This window comes from Pteropus vampyrus, unplaced genomic scaffold (assembly GCF_000151845.1).
Source record: "Pteropus vampyrus isolate Shadow unplaced genomic scaffold, Pvam_2.0 Scaffold526, whole genome shotgun sequence".
Lineage (NCBI taxonomy): Eukaryota > Metazoa > Chordata > Mammalia > Chiroptera > Pteropodidae > Pteropus > Pteropus vampyrus.
The window spans coordinates 399,294-416,120 of record NW_011889307.1 but is presented as its reverse complement, the minus strand read 5'-3'; the positions used below and the strand labels follow the sequence as shown (position 1 = coordinate 416,120).

Genomic DNA, 16,827 nt, shown 5'->3' with positions numbered 1-16,827 from the left:
AGGGATGAATAGTCAGAATATAAAGGATTTTTAAGGCAGTGAAACTACTCTGTATGGTACTGTGATGGTGTATACATGTCATTATACATTTGTCAAAACTCATGGAATGTAGAGCATCAAGAGTGAATGTTAATGTAACCTGTGGCCTTTGGGTGATTATTATGTGTCAGTACAGCATCATTAATTATAAAGAACTTACCACTCTGCTAGAGGTTATTGATAACAGGGAGGTCGTGTATATGTAGGGGCAGAGAGTATACGAGAACTCTGCTTTCCATTCAATTTTGCTGTGAACCTAAAACTGTTCAAAAAAATAAAATATATTAAAAATTTTGTGTAATGGAAACAAAGACTCTCATTTTAGCCATCAGGTCAAATCTTTTGACACCAGCTGATCTCCTGCAATTCAGTTCTGACACTAATCACCCCAAATTATTGTCAGACTCCACAGGTGTAAAGGCATGGTCCCCAACAAGACTGCTACTACTTTAGAACTTTAGACATGACACTAGCTGCAAGTCAGGTCCCTAGGCTACCCACACTTCTGTCTAACTGGCTACAAATCGGGGGCATGGCGGGGGGTTCCCAAGACCGCCCCCTCATAAGATTGTCCTCACTTCGGATGCCAGTTGCAAGTTCAGAGGTCTTCAGGCCACTTACACTTCTGACCAACTGGCTATAAATCTGGGGCTTTTCTATGACCCCTCTCAAGTTTAATAATTTGCTAGAATGACTCATAGAACTCAGGAAAGTGCTATACTTACAATTACAGTTTTATTATAAATAATATAAATTAGGACCAGTTAAATGAAGAGAGAGGTCTGGAAGGGTCCTTAATGCAGAGCCTCATGCCCTCTCCTTGAAGAAGCAGAGCACATCACCCTCCTGGCACATCAGTAGATTAACTAACCAGAAGCTTCTCTGTGCGCTGGTGTCTAGAGTTTTGATTGAGTATTGGCCACGTGATTGAACTATATTTCTAGCCTTCCCCATCTCCTCAGAGGTTGGGCTGGGCCAAAGTCCTTAATCACATCTAGTCTTTCTGGTGACCAGTGTCCTCTTGAGCCATCTTGTTAGCATAAACTCTGTTATGAATCAAGGGGGACTTATCGAAAACATTCCTGTTACAGAGGAAATTCCAACGGTTTTAAAAGGTCCCTGCTGGGAACCCAGGACAAAGAAAAAAACATTATTATACAACACCACATTTTTTTTTTAATGTTAGCCTTTGAGAAACCTAATAGATTTTTTTTTTAATTTTGAAAATGTACCATAGAAAACTGAGGTGACTGAAAAGTATTTTAAGTTTAGAAGATTTAAAAGCGATAACTGATTAACTGATCACTGTATTAATCCAGTATTTTAATTATGTCAGCAAAAGAATGTCCAGCCTATAGAAGAGTCTTAATAGGAGTTTATTTGAGCCAAATTTTGAGGACATGCCCAGAAGCATGGAGAATGGCAGTTTTTTGCAGTTCTTCTGCATTTAGAATCAAGGGAGAAAACATAAAGGAAGGTTATGGAAAATCCACTGATGGTAGATTAAAGAGATTGGAGAAAGCAAATTGGGGAAATCTCTTGAATTGGATAAAATGCAGAATTGAGAAATATACTTTTACATTGGTGGGTACAGGATAGTTAATAATTTAACATTTACAGTACATAGGGGTTGTATGTGAGGAACAAGATAAAAATGAGGGGTTCTGTGGTGTCTTGCTCTCGTGGTCTTGTGCTCTACTGCCTGTGGTTATGTCTTCAAGGGGGCTGGAAAAGAAAATTACTCTGACAACCTATATGCATAAGAACAATGGACAGAGTTCATGTAATATAAAGATCGATCTTGCTGTAGAAGCTATAGGCCTGGGAAGTGACTACCTGCCATGGCTTGCCCAGTTAGGGATTTATGATCAGATCATCTTGTGTGGCTACTTTTGGTCACTGAGCTTTAAGGCCTGCCATGTGGCCCTCCTGAGTTTGTCAGGTTTATTATACAACCCCTTTTTTGGTTCACAATTATTTAGATGTTATAGATCTTTAAATCTTTATACATTATTGCAGTTTGAATTTTATGTTTATGATTTTGATGCATAAATGATTTCCCTTTGGTAAAAAGGAGAGAGAAATTTACTTAGAAAGATGAGCCAGTAGAATAACATACGAGCATTTCCAGTTTTTACTCAAATTGTCAAAATAAACAGATGACTTTTGACAATTTTTTTTCCTGGGCTCTAGGTTATTTCATTGGACTCATTTTTTCTCTCTAATAGCAAGTTATTTTAGAGTGTGAAAGTGGTTTCTTCAAGGAAGTGCTTAGTTCTGTTTTTCTCTTGCAGATTGATTATACTGGAATAGACCCTTCCAGTCCCTGCAATAAATGTTTGTCTCCAGATGTGACACCATGTGTTTGTGCCATTAACTTCACATTGGAACAGTCATTTGAGGTCTGTACTCCCAAGTAATGTGTTAGAAAAGTTGCACTTTAAAAAAATATTGATATTGTATTAATTTTTTTACTAGTTATTTTCTTTTTGTAGAGAAGTCATTTTAATTTATTAGAGTCCATGTACTTTTGAGGAAGGTTGTTTTGTTTGGCTGTTGCATTATGCTGTCTGGTAATTAACTTTGTGTATTAGTTTTTTTTAGTTAGTACTTTATAAACTAAATTTAAAATATTGTATTTTATCCTCTCACTGGAAATTTGATTGTACAAATCCATTTTGATAAAGTTTATATCTACATTTACTTCGATTTTAAAAATTATTGTTCAAATTGTTTTGCCTACTTTTAATACTAAAACAAATTTTACTTTAGAAAAAAATACTAATTCAACTATCAATTAATTGTACCATTTTTCTGTCAGATATGAACCATTACCATAAAGCAAACACTTAGTAAAAACTTACTGATCTTTTATGTTTTGATAAACAGAACATCTCTTTTTGTGTGGTCTGCTTTCACATTTTTTTTGTCATTCTTTTTGCATTCACACTACTTTGTCTTTCTTAGAAAATGAGCAGATGCTAAAGGACATAAATTCAAAATAGGGATGGCAAGACCAATATCTGCTCCTCTTTATCTGAAAATTGAGCTTATAAATTATTGTTTTATTCAGGGAGCAAAAGTGCTTTAATACATGCCATCTTTTTATATTTTTCTATATTGTAGAATTTTCTTAAGGGTAGTTATGACATTTGTACTCACTGGTAGATGGTTGCCATCTACTGGTTGTAGATGCTCTTGCACTAAAATAAAAGAACATAAGATTGCTTTTAAAAAGAAAGAAAAATTTGGGACAAGACAGAAACTAATTTTTTACTTTGTTTCAGCAGAAATAACATATACATTTAAACAACCATACAAATTCTATTCTTTTTCAATGTGCTGAACAAACTATAAAGTTGCATTAAGTTTTTTTTTTTGGTCAGGACAGGCAGAATTAAATACATGAAAGAGACTTGTATTGATTTGAAAGCTCCATTAATTTCCTCCCCCATTAAAAAACAGTTATTTCAGAACTTTTCTTCTGCAAAGGTGATCACCTTCAGATTCATTCTTTTGTGGGCTATGTGTTTTTTAACAAGTGAAAACTTTGAATTGGACTAAAGCCTTTGCAGAGAACTTCAAGTAAGTTATTTTGTCTCAGTATTCATTGAAAGGATCTCTTTTTCAGTTTGTAAGTTGAATTTACTGTACTCTTTAATTGAGAATGATACTCTTTTTTAAAGCGTGTTCTTTGTCTGTTTCTGTGATATAATTTTGGTAACCCAAAATAAGTAAATAAATAAGTGGTTTCCATGTAAGCGTTGTTTTTATATAGCATGGTTAAATTTGTATAAACCTGACATTTGAAAATCAAACTTTATATAAATGATTATATATATGAAAATAGCAAATTAAGTAAAGCATACTTAAAATGTTATTGAATTCCTTTTTTCCTTAAATTCCTTTTAATTGAGGATAGCTTATAGATGGTAGAGGTAGTAACCATAAAGGAGAAAATAGCTTCATGTTTTTGGTACCTCTAAAAATCTTTCCCAAGTTATTTCTAAGTGGCTTCACTGAACACATTAAAATACTTTTTTTGATTATTACACAGTGACTCATTATCTGAGATAATTTACTGATTATTAATTACTAATATTACATAGTATCCTATGGAGAAATTTATTGTGTCCCAATTCAAGTTCAGAATTATTTGGGCAGTAAATGAAGGTTTGACCATTATCCTCCGAAAAGTTAATTGGGTTTAGAAAAAAATTTAAATTGAAAGTAGATGAGAATAGGGTTTTTAAAAATAATCTGACAAATAGTTCTTTGAAGCCTTTAAGGATATTTTCAGAGTTCACGCTTAGATTTTTGTAACATACCTTCTTTAACCTTGCTTAGAATTTGTACTGTTTTAGATTGCTAAGTAGTGGTAGAATTCACTCCAGCACCTGTTTTAAGTTTTCAAAAATTCTGAACTAGTAAAGTCTAAAATTTAATAGCTTTTATGTGTGTATGACATAGTTTTATACTTAACAGTTTTATATGGAATTTTTTCCTTTTCTATTTCTCTAGGGCAATGTGTTTATGTATTATGGACTGTCTAATTTTTATCAAAACCATCGTCGTTACGTGAAATCTCGAGATGATAGTCAACTAAATGGAGATTCTAGTGCTTTACTTGTAAGTAAAATGATGGAATATGAAAATGTGGTATCTGTGAAATAAGAACATGTGATTATTGTTTAGTTAGAAATGTTAATTTTAATGTCGTTAAGATGAAATCAAAGAGTTACTTGCCATTTATAGTTTGTTAGTGAGGATTTTTAGTTAAATTTTTTCCTCTGGGATTTGCACAGATTAATGATTTCTTACAGCCAAAAGACACATTACTAACTGCTTGTTTCTAGTAGTGTCATTGGGATTTTTGCTTTCTTAATCAGTTTGTAATGGAATTTCGATGAGTCTAGCATTCTGGGTACATATTTTGTTCTGTTTGGGTTTGTTCATTATTATTACACTAGATAAGAGTATCTAAATAAGCTACTTTTAATTTCTGAGATTGTGTTTTAGAATTGAACATGTATTCTCTTCATTTTTTAACTTGTGAGAAACCAGAGTAGTAAAGTCCAAAGGGTGGATTACTGAAAAACCGTCTGAGGAGCTTTTTGAAAATATATGGATTCCAGAATTCTGAGTCTCATATGCTAGTGTTTGGATGAGTGGAGCTCTAAAATACCTATTTTTAAGACGCTCCCCTTCTGATGCCCATCCTGGTTTGGGAATCTGTGGACTAGAGGATCTTAGTTTCCTGACTGTTGTTCAACTTTTCATAGTAGTGGTTGTTGCGCAAGTATTTTATGTTATTGTTACCAATACAATAAACCTTCAGAGTCCCAGAGCAGTCTAGGATTTCTTAGAAATGGTGAATCTATTAGAATGCAATTTAAGATCATATTGTGACCGGAATGGTCCTGGTAAGCATATAGCTGCCCTAGGCTGTCCTTACTGGTTTCATTGCTAGTTCCTGATGTTTGGGCTCTGAAGAAATAACAAGTCTATGTAGAGAGTCTGGTTAGGCCTATAATATTTTGCAATCCATGTAGGGTTTACTCTGGGTTCTAAGTTTTAGAACTCACATCCAGAGAAGGTGATGTCCTAGAGACACACCAAGTCCCTAAGCCTTTCTCAGTTTGTTGATTGGGATTGTAGATAGGTTATGTTCAAAGACCCAGATGTGGTGTGGTGGATTTACAATTCTTTTATTTAGATATAAGCTCTCTCCACTGAGTGCAAGAGAGGCTGAGATTGATTCTTTTCTTATAAACTGTAAGCAAAGCTTTTAGACTAGACTAGGGGTTGATGATTTTTTTCTGTAAAGGGCCAGATGATAATTATTTCCAGGTTTGTAGGTCATATGGTCTCTGTTGCAGCTACTTACCTTTGCCATTGTAGAATGGAAGGAGCTGTAGATAATAAATGAATGGCTATAGCAGTGTTCCAATAAAACTTTATTTACAAAAATAGAAGCTAGTCTGGGTTTCACCTGCAGTCATTTATTGATCCCTAAACTATGAGTTTTAAGACCATGTGACTCTTAAAAATTTTAAGAAGTCCAAGTACTTAACATTTTGTGTAAGACTCTTCACAGTCTGATACCAACATACCATTCCAGTCTTTATTGTTTTATATTCTATCTTTAATGTACCTGGTCTGGCTGCCCTGGGCCTTGAAAGTAGTTCCCTAATCCTGCCTGGTGACACAAGTAATCTGCCCATTTTGGCATTTCATTTTATTTGTTTAGAATGTGGTTTTTGCCTTTCTCTAGAGATTGTCTCATCTGAAGGCCTGCTGTTTTCTGTAGTGCCCTTTGACGTGGAATAACTTTTTTATGTATTTACTTTATTCATACTCTAAATCACTTCTTACTTTGCTTAACAAACTTGTCTTTCCACATCATCCATTCTTGCCCTTCCTTTCTAGGTCATTTTCTGCCTAGCTGCTGTTGTGCTCTTTAAAAAAATAAATATCACTCTCTGCTTAAAATCTTTCAGTGGTTTACTAGCACTTGGAGTAAAATCTCAGGATGATCTGAGCTATGCGTAACTGTCCAATCTTATCATATGTTATTCACCTTATTACTATACTCTAACACATTTACCTTTTACCTTCTCAAAATATCAAGTTCTTTCTCAGTGGCATGTACTGCTCTCTCTTCTTTAAACTCTCTTCTGCCTGCTCTTTGCATGGCTGTCTCCTACTCTTCTTTAGGTCTTAACTTATATGATACTACCTCTAGAGACAAACTTTTTCTTATCATTGATTCTAAAGTAGCTCCCCCAACCTCCCCCCATTAATTACTCGCATAGTGTTTTCATAACATTTATAGCCATTTGTAATTATATATTTGTTTACTTATTTATTTTCTGTCTTCCCAACTACACTGTAAACTTATGAGGGCAAGGAGCATGACTTTCTTTATTGACCATACACCCAAGTGCCTAGCTAGTGCCTAGCACATGGAACACATTTAATAATGTTGAATGAATATAGACACCTTTATCATGGCTCTTATTTCATATTATCGTTGGTTGTATATGGATCTATTTCCTGTATTACATTGTAAGCCACTTAAAAGCAGGGACTTCACTTTTTTTTTCCTGTTTCTAGCACCTTGCATGGTACATGGTACATATTAGGTACTTATTAAATGGCTTTCCTAAGCCAGTTATTTACTGCAGAGTACCTAGCATTGCTTAGTTCAGTACCCGATGCATAAGTAGTAAATAATATTTTCCTTTCTTTTAAAACTTGTGTAAGAATTTAGTGGCTAGAATATATTTAGCCTACTAAAAGTTTATTTAATTTAATAACTTTTTTTTCAAAATCACAGTTTTCATCAAAACATTCAAATAGTAATAAACCAGTTAGTTATATGTTGTCTACATTCACATTCTCACAGTACTAACTTTATAAATCTAAATGGCTTAAGGACCAAAAAAGTTGAGAAGCCAAATATTAAAGATTATGTGTTTTGAGATATGGCTTAATGTGGCCTTGGAGTCCCAGAACAACTCAGACATATATCTAATCTCAAACTTGGTAGAACTCCATTTAACTCCGCAACTGCTATATCTCCTTGAGATCTTCAATAGGGACTAAGTCAAAATCAAATCTGGAGGATAGGCAGATGCTCCTTTTCTTACCAGCATTTTTAGTTTCCTTGTACCTGAATGCACAATTTATAGAAGATTGGTATATTTAGGAATCTGAATTAGTCCTCCCTCTCTCTCTCCTTTTTTCCCTCCCTCCCTCCCTCCCTCCCTCCCTTCCTTCCTTCCCTCCCTCCCTCTTTCTCTTGATATGGGATTTAACTCAAAATTACAAAATTTTAGATTATCTAGTTGAACATGTTAATTTTATAAGTGAGATGCAGATAAATCAAGAGACTTGCCCAAATGCACGTAGTACACAGCTGGAACTAGAACTTCTAGTCTCTTTAATTCCAGTTTAAGATTCCTTTCATTATGTTACAACTGGATTGCTAGTAGACTGCTTATTATTTTTCTTGGGCAGAAAAATCATTGTGTTATGATTTCTGTGTTATATGAAAATCAAAAAATGTCAATTTGATGTAAGCCTATATGGCAAAATATATGCAAAGAAAAGTTACGTTAAAAATACAGTAATATTGAGGAATATATTTGGATATTGAAATGTGGCATTATTTATAATACAGACTCATTTTGTATGCACTGCCAAGTGAGAAGCATGTAGGAATTGAATTTTTATTAGTGACTAGGGCTAGTTCATAGTTATCCTGGAGGCCTGGGTAATAAATTTCTCTCTTTTTTTCCTTCTAAACATCAGAATCCCAGTAAGGAATGTGAGCCTTATCGAAGAAATGAAGACAAACCAGTTGCTCCTTGTGGAGCTATTGCCAACAGCATGTTTAATGGTATGATATAGATACAAAGAAAGATATGGATATATGCATATATCATTAGGAAAATTTGTATAATCTTATTACAGATTTGATAGTCTAGTAAACATGAATGAAATTGAGAAATTCAGCAACCTTAAAATAAATATATCAATTAGTAATTTAGTGGAGTATTGTAATACTTTGTGACTTTTGGGAATTCTTATACTTTAAAAATAAATTTCTGTTTTTGGGAAGAAAGAAGCAGAGGCATTTTGCTAATAACTTTCCTCTTTCATGTATGATAAAAGCCAGGCTACCTTTCCCATCAACTTTGAATATTTATACCATTAAAAAGAAGCTATAGTTGCTCATTTAGAGCAGCACTGTCTGACGTAAATATAATGTGAACCATAAATCTGAGATGTATATAATTTTAAATTTTCTGGTAGTCACATTAAAAACAATGAAAAGTGAAATTAATTTTAATAATATATTTTAATGAACCTAGTATGCCTCAGATGTTATTTCAGCATATAAATTATATGCAGTGTCTAAAAGTTATTAATGAGATATTTTATATTCTATCTTTTATACTAACTCTTCGATATCTGATGCATATTATAGATTTACAAAACATATTCATTTGGGCCAGTGTAATTTCAAAGGTTCTGTAGCTTTGTAGCCACTAGCTATCGTATTGGACGTACAGTACAGATAGAGAAATGGATAAGCCATAAGCTATTTAGGAGTGCGGTTTTTAAAGGAAAGGAGGAGAGGCAGATATACCTTGCAAATTGTTTCATTTGGGTTAATATTAAAACATTTGACCTTAATCACGTATCAGCTAGCCATATAGGGAAGTGACCTAGAACTGTAGTGAGGGAAGAGAAGTCCATCTGGATTATAAAGTTAAAATAGTTAATTTTAGTTAACTATTATATAATAGTTATATATAATAGTTAACATGAATAAGCAAGAGCAAATGTACATCATATAACTACTCTGTTATATGATGAGCAAATACCAGATCTTCATCTCATAGAGTAAAGCAGGTACTGTGTATTTTCAATAGGTATTTAGCAAGATCATCCTTTTCTTGTGTTTAGATACGTTACAATTGTTTCTGGTTGGCAATGGATCTTATTTGACATCTATTCCTTTGAAAAAGAAAGGTATTGCTTGGTGGACAGATAAAAATGTGAAATTCAGAAATCCCCCTGGAGAAGTCCCCCTAGATGAACGATTTAAAGGTAAAATATTACCAATATCTCTTTAAAACATAGTATAAGCTTAAGAGTTTTAATAAAGTACCTAAAATTTTCTCTCTTTAGAATCTTAAGAAAGTTATACTTTTTAAAAACAACTCTTGTTAACTTCATACAGTGAGGTAAAATATGTAGTCTGTTGTAATGTTCTAAACTTCTAAAGGAAGTATATACTTTTAATCTTGAATTTCTCTGGTATTTCTTTATAAGCATATCAGCCATACTCTTTCCCCTCCCCTCCACAAATTTCACCTCTTGTCATTTTCTTTTTATTACTTTCAGGTATACAGCATAGTGGTTAGACATTTATATAACATGTAAAGCGAACCCCCTGATTAACACCCACCTGGTGCTGTACATAGTTATTACAGCATTTTTGACTATATTCCCTATGCTGTACTTCATATTCCCGTGACTATTTTGTAACTACCAATTTGTACTTTTTAATCCCTTCACATTTTTCACCCAGCCCTGCAACCATCCGTTTATTTTCTGGCAATCATCCGTTTATTTTCTGAATCTATAAGTCTGTTTCTGTTTTGTTTATCTTGTTCTTTAGATTCCATATGTAAGTGAGATCATATGGTATTGTCTTTCTCTTTCTGACTTATTTCATTTAACATAATGCCCTCCATCCATGTTGTTACAAATGGTAAGATTTTATTTTTTATGGCCAAGTGATATTCCATTGTATATATGCACACCAAACTCTCTTACTAATATTTTTTCTGATATATTTCCTCAGGCAGAGCAAACAAAAGAAAAATAAATGGGAGTACTAAATCAAATTAAAAAGTTTTTGCACAGCAGCAAAGGAAACCATCAATAAAATGAAAATACAACTCCTACTGAAAGGGAGAAGATAATTCGCTAATGATACATCTGATAAGGGGTTAATATCTAAAATTTATAAAGAACTCATACAACTCAATACCAAAAAAAAAATCCAATTAAAAATGGGCAGTCTGACTAGACATTTCCTTAAAGAAGACATACAGATGGCCAATAGACTTATAAAAAGATGCTCAACATCACTAATGACTAGAGAAATGTGAATTAAAACTGTAATGAGATATTATCTCACACCTGTCAGAATGGCTATCATCAATAAATCCCCAAACAAATGTTGGTGAGAATGTGGAGAAAAGGGAACCCTCATGAACTGTTGGTAAGATTGCAAATTGTACAGCCACTATGGAGAACAGTTTGGAGTTTCCTCAAAGAATTAAAGATAGAACTGCCTTATGACACAGTAGTTCTACTTCTGGGTATTTATCCGAAGAAAGCCAAAACACTTAATTCAAAAAAAGTTATATGCACCCCTATGTTCACTGCAGCACTATTTACAATAGCCAAGATATGAAAGCAACCTAAAGTGCCCAGCAGTAGACAATTGGTTAAGGATGTGGTACATGTGTGCAATGGACTACTCAGCCATAATCTTTCAAAACTACAGCAAATTTTCTTTTAAACCCCAATTATTTATTATAAATCTAAATTTATTTTTGTTTTTATATCTCCTTAATTTTACAGTATAACATTTCTTACCATTATATCTTTGCGTTAAATCATCTGCCTTTCGGTATATACTCAAAAGCCTACTTTCAGTATTCTCTTAATTTAGATAGCAATCAAATCTTTGTAATTATGTTATTACATGACAAATTGGTTTCTCTCTACATTTGAAGACTTCCTTAGACTGTAAATATATTTATACCTTTGAAAATAAGAAAAATATTCAGAATGTGCATTGCATATCTTTGTTTTATTAGAGTGTGAATTTTCAGTTAAACTCTTAATAGAATTGAACATTTTATCTCTCTCACTCTGACCACCCCTCCTTTTTCAGGTACAACAAAGCCAGTAAACTGGGTTAAACCAGTATACATGCTGGATTCTGACCAAGATAATAATGGGTTCATAAATGAGGATTTTATTGTTTGGATGCGTACTGCAGCATTACCTACTTTTCGTAAGTTATATCGTCTTATTGAGCGGAAAAGTGATTTACATCCAACATTACCAGCTGGACAATACTATTTGAATATCACATACAGTATCCTTTTTTGGCCATGTGCACAGATTCATAGAATTTGAAAGGGGTGTAGTCCAACCTTATCTCAGTTATGTGGTATGCTACTTTGTGTTTTAGTTTTGACCTCTGCATTTTAATAAGAATTTTTGAGAAAGTATCTTTTATATCTTCCAGAAATGTCTTACATTTTTTAAATACTTCGTACTAGGGTTCAAGCATGTTATTTGGTAAAATTATTTAAAATGTAGATGCTAAATTTACTAGTGAACTTGATATTTTTACAAGGGAGATTGTTACTGAGCTTGATGCCAGGGCCGTTGAGTGTCTCTTATATAAGTGTGGTACTGGGCTGTCTTAATATATATTTTTCCATATTGAAAATCAGATGTGTTAGTTCTTATCAACATTATTTCTAATTATTGCTCTGTTCATAGTACCAAAACATTTTTATCATTAGCTGCAGTGTGCCACATTAATAATTTAGATGTTCTTTTCAGCTGAAAAATATTTATTTGTTCTGACTATATGTCAACATTGTACTAAGTACTTTTCATGAATTATTTTATTTAGTTCAAGCGTTATGATGGAGTTATCATCTCCATGTATATATAGATAAGACTACAGGATATAGAGCTTTTAAGTAACTTAACCAAGGTTACATAGGAAATAAGTAGAAGAGTTGGGGCTCCTGGTCAAGGTGTTGACTCCAAAGGTCATGACTTTACCATCAACCACCACTATAGGCTACATTTCTAGCTAGTTTAAACCAATCTATATAAGCCTAGATGCAGTCTTTCCTAAGACGGAAATATTGGGCACTACTTTTTATTCTAAACAAAGTCCTTACATTGTCTAATTTCTAGTTTATTGCTTGTATATCTTATGAATGAAAAGTTTCTCAGATATTAAATGTTTGCTGCTGATCTTTGCATTTTTGATTTTTCATAATCCAAATTAGCCATAAGGATATAGTTTTAGTTTTATATTGGATTCACAAATGGTTAAATTAGTAGCCCTCATTTCAAAATAATGGTTTTTTTGGATCCTTAGTCCCTTGATTTTGCACCTCAATATACAACTGAGTATGACCTGATAGTGACAGATTGATAGTGGCCAAGTGTTTGAAAGTAGGCCCACATAGCAATTTTGGACAGACAGATCCAGTTCAGGTGCTGGTAGAAAAGAATGTTATCCTAAAGCTATAGGCAAAGTAAAGGGCAGCTATGTCACAGTATCCAAACCTGAAGCCTAGAGTATAATAAAGAAAAGGCTGTGAAGCACCCAGGAATGCTTGGTTGACAGTTTGCCTCCCAGGCATTGAGAGGGGAACTGTCAGGAGAATGCGGAATATCTTAAAGATTGACAAGATGGGAATTTGGGCCTGCAAAACCTCAAAGATTAACTATCAAAATTAGGTATAAGGGGAGTACTAGATATTTGAATTAAGCAGAAGTCTGTTTTTTAGGTTTACTATCCAGAGAGATTCTAGCATGGTGATTTGAGACTACGTTTCCCAGAGTGTTGGGTTAGTTAGAGCTCTTATAATCATTCCTACCTCAATCAGTGTAAATCTACTTAAACTGGTTGAGCTGATACTGCCATTTGGAGTCATTTAGAGAATTGCAGAAGCCCAGAGAAACAGATGGGGCCTAATACTTGATTCAAAAGACACTTTTTGAAAAGATTGTAAACTTTCTACATAAGGACTTGGTTCTATTTTCTTCTCTGCCCTGACTGTTGCTAAAATCCTACCTAGAACTGCTCCATGTAGATAGCTCATCCAATACACTGGTGTCCCATTTCTTAAATCTCTTTAAAAATACACCCTTCACTTCTACTCTGTTTTAGTCATCACTTCCCTGTGTCACACCATGAGTTTTATCATTACTCCAAATCAGCAAGTTAAATCTTCAGTATCGTGCTTTTTTACCCCATGCTCAGAGTCTTCTTATACTCCCATAACTACACTCTTGCTACACATGCTCTATGAGTTTACAGAGACCTCTAATTCCTTCATTCTTTCATTGTCTCTTGGTCTGTCAAACCTCCTTTTCCTCTGTGGATTTCATTGCTGTTCATCTGAAATATTTTTTCGCATTACATTTCTTTGTGGCTTTTTGCCCCTCCTATGTAATGAGCAAAAGTAGTGAGTTGATTTAACCATGAAATTTGCTTGCAAACTATATTGGCTTTTACAGCGAATGTTTAATTTGCTAAACAAATCTTTCAAGATATTAATTATATAATTATTTTATATATCATAGAATTATACAATTGAATTACAGGTAATTAAATGCCAACTTTTTAAGTTGTATTTTAAAAATCAAGTAACTGGATCTGGAAAAATCTTCCTATACACTCTTCAGATTACCCTGTACATTCTTTTGATGGACGAAAACGGATGATCTTAAGCACTATTTCATGGATGGGAGGAAAAAATCCATTTTTGGGGATTGCTTACATCGCTATTGGATCCATCTCCTTCCTTCTGGGAGTTGTACTACTAGTAATTAATCATAAATACAGAAACAGTAGTAATACTGCTGACATTACCATTTAATTTTATATTCTGAAAACAAATTTACCGCATGTGCATCAAGGCCAGTCCTATTCAACCTAGCTTTTGAATGCCGATGTCTGGTTAGTATGTCATTTTTGAAGTTGGCACATAACTTTTTATTTAAAAAACAGTCTTTGTCCTTTGCTTCTTCCTTATGGATGACTTATGAAAATATGTGACGGGTATAAAACGGATTAGCTATATTGATCATATTAGCACTCTAACTGCTGAAATGGCATTCTAATGTTTGCTTTTTGTTGGGATAGGCCATATGATGCATAGAGCCTCTTTCATGTGAAATGCGTCTACTGCTTAAATGTTTATGCTGTGTTGATAATATTATATTGACGTGCTGTATATATGTGACTATTGTGTGAAGAAAGGGATTATAAGATGTATAACAGCTTTTTAACCTTTCGGGATTCAGAGTTATGAAAAGATGAAGAAAGACCAAATCTAAATAAAACACTTCATCATTTTCATGTGTCGTGTGTAAAGGCTTAAAGTGCCATCTTTGGTGAGGTGGTTCATATTTAATACTTTCAGTACAGTTCTCTTTCAAGCTTAGTTTTGATTTCAAAGGATATGCTTACCTTGCCTAGCATAGAAATTTAGTGCTCATATCTGAAGAGGTCAAGTAGGACTCAGATAGGAGAATTTAAATTCCTCTTTCCATTTGGTCAAGATGTTGCAGTCGGGAACCCCAACTCACTTGATATATTTTTACTTGCAATCATTTCCCTTGAAGCTTACACTTCATAAGGGACAAAAAAATATAAGTGAGATGGGAAAACTTCTTGGCAGACCTTTATCTTCTGCCTCAGCTGTAACCCAGATGTAAATGTTCAAAGGAGACCATTTTCATTCTTATGGTATTTAACATTCAGAAATTTGCTTCAGCATTGGAAATACCTCAAGCTTTTTTTATTTTGCAGGTAAGTGTTTCGACTTAAGTACTAATATTATATTGCAGAAATTTTGGGCAATTTTCATATAGGTCATATATGAATGTGTATTCACATTCTCTTCAGTTAAGGCACCAATTGTTTTAGTTGGTATTCCTAAAACATACTTTAAAAAGAACTTTATTAAATTTCCTCATTCTGGAGATTTTGGTGTATGTACATGATAAATTATAATATATATGATTGAAGCTATTTTATTTTCTATTACCTAGAGTTATTTTAATATTTCTTATTGAGTAAATGCTGTAATTTCTTTGCTATGGAACTTACTCTCGGATGTAAAGTTATTTTTTTCACATGCATGAAAATGTATGTCTTAATCAGAAGGCTTAATTGCATTGAAATTGCAATTTTTTTTTACTCATGTTTGTGTAGAAGAATGCCTGTTTATTTAGAGTTTGTAATGGTTTCCCTCATTTATATTTTAAATCAAAAGGTCTGAGTAATGTATCAATTTTGATTAATTTTTTTAAAATAATGTAATGGTTAATAGAAATGTGCCACACTTAAGTTTTGTATAACATGAAATTCAGTTAAAAGAACTTGTAGTTCAGAATGACTTTTAACTAATAGAATATTACTTGCATGAGGTACTTTATGTATGATGATCCTGAAATTTCGAAGTGCATTGGGTATTCTTTGTCTAAAAATATTCTTTGTTTTGTTAGGCCTTCAGAATTTTGTTATTTATTCTGATAATTGACCCTCTTGCACATGGCAGTTGATCTTCTGGGCTGTATCATTGGGGGAGAGGGGTTTCTACTAGTCTTTCCAGGTTGAGTTTGTGCTGTTTAAGGATTGCTGTCGTGCATCCTTTTTCTAATTGGGGGATCAAAGGTGCTGCTAATGAAAAGTTGAAGAACCCTTCCAGCACTTTCTCATCTGTGGTGAAGATGGAATCTTAAAATATATTTGAAGTTCTATCTACTTTATAGGTACATTTATAGCTTCAGTTTCTCCCTGTCTCCTGCCATTTGAGTTTTAAGGGATTCCTGTTGGTAAATATGAAGAATGTGGAACATTCATATGGCCTCTGTGAAGCATCGGGGAGAGAAAACGTCTCTTATGAGCTTTATGCTCAGCTTTTGGAAACATTGATGTAATATTCAACTTTCAAAAAATCATATTACATTTTAAGGCAACTAGGTTAAATAGAAGGCATTGACGAATGCATTAACTTGCTGGAAGTATTTTGATATATCAAGTTTTGCAATTGAAGGAATTATTTAATAAGTAAAGGCTAAGAAATTTTCATTGAAATAATAAGGCAGTTTAAAAATAAATTGGTAAAAATAACTGTATTACCTAATAGAGAATTATTCAAACAAGGAAAGAGTCAAGTGCATATTATTTGTTTAGTGGTTAGTAAGTTTATTTGTAACCTTGATTATATTAAAAAGATAACTTTCTGTTAGTATGTTATGTATTAATAAAAATGAACAAAATTAATTTTGCTACGTTCAAGTGTCTTGCTAAAATAACAATGTCCCTGTGTTGCTAATGTTTAGCACTAAATTTTAGCTCAAGATCAATAATTACAAGTTTGAACTTTTTCATGCCTAGATTTGATTGCCGTGTATATGTGTGTGTGT

The 16,827-nt window shown here is 33.3% G+C and overlaps 1 protein-coding gene across 1 annotated transcript in view; it reads left to right on the top strand.

Moving 5' to 3' along the window:
- TMEM30A (transmembrane protein 30A) overlaps nucleotides 1–16,684 on the top strand; it is a 37,232-nt gene extending 20,548 nt beyond the window's left edge. The window contains exons 2-7 of the mRNA XM_011383559.2: nucleotides 2,334–2,441; nucleotides 4,561–4,668; nucleotides 8,356–8,443; nucleotides 9,517–9,660; nucleotides 11,525–11,731; nucleotides 14,077–16,684. Coding sequence (XP_011381861.1) covers nucleotides 2,334–2,441; nucleotides 4,561–4,668; nucleotides 8,356–8,443; nucleotides 9,517–9,660; nucleotides 11,525–11,731; nucleotides 14,077–14,270 — 849 coding nt within the window. The 3' untranslated portion in view covers nucleotides 14,271–16,684. The remainder of the gene's footprint in view (nucleotides 1–2,333; nucleotides 2,442–4,560; nucleotides 4,669–8,355; nucleotides 8,444–9,516; nucleotides 9,661–11,524; nucleotides 11,732–14,076) is intronic.
- The last annotated feature ends 143 nt before the right edge of the window (nucleotides 16,685–16,827 follow it).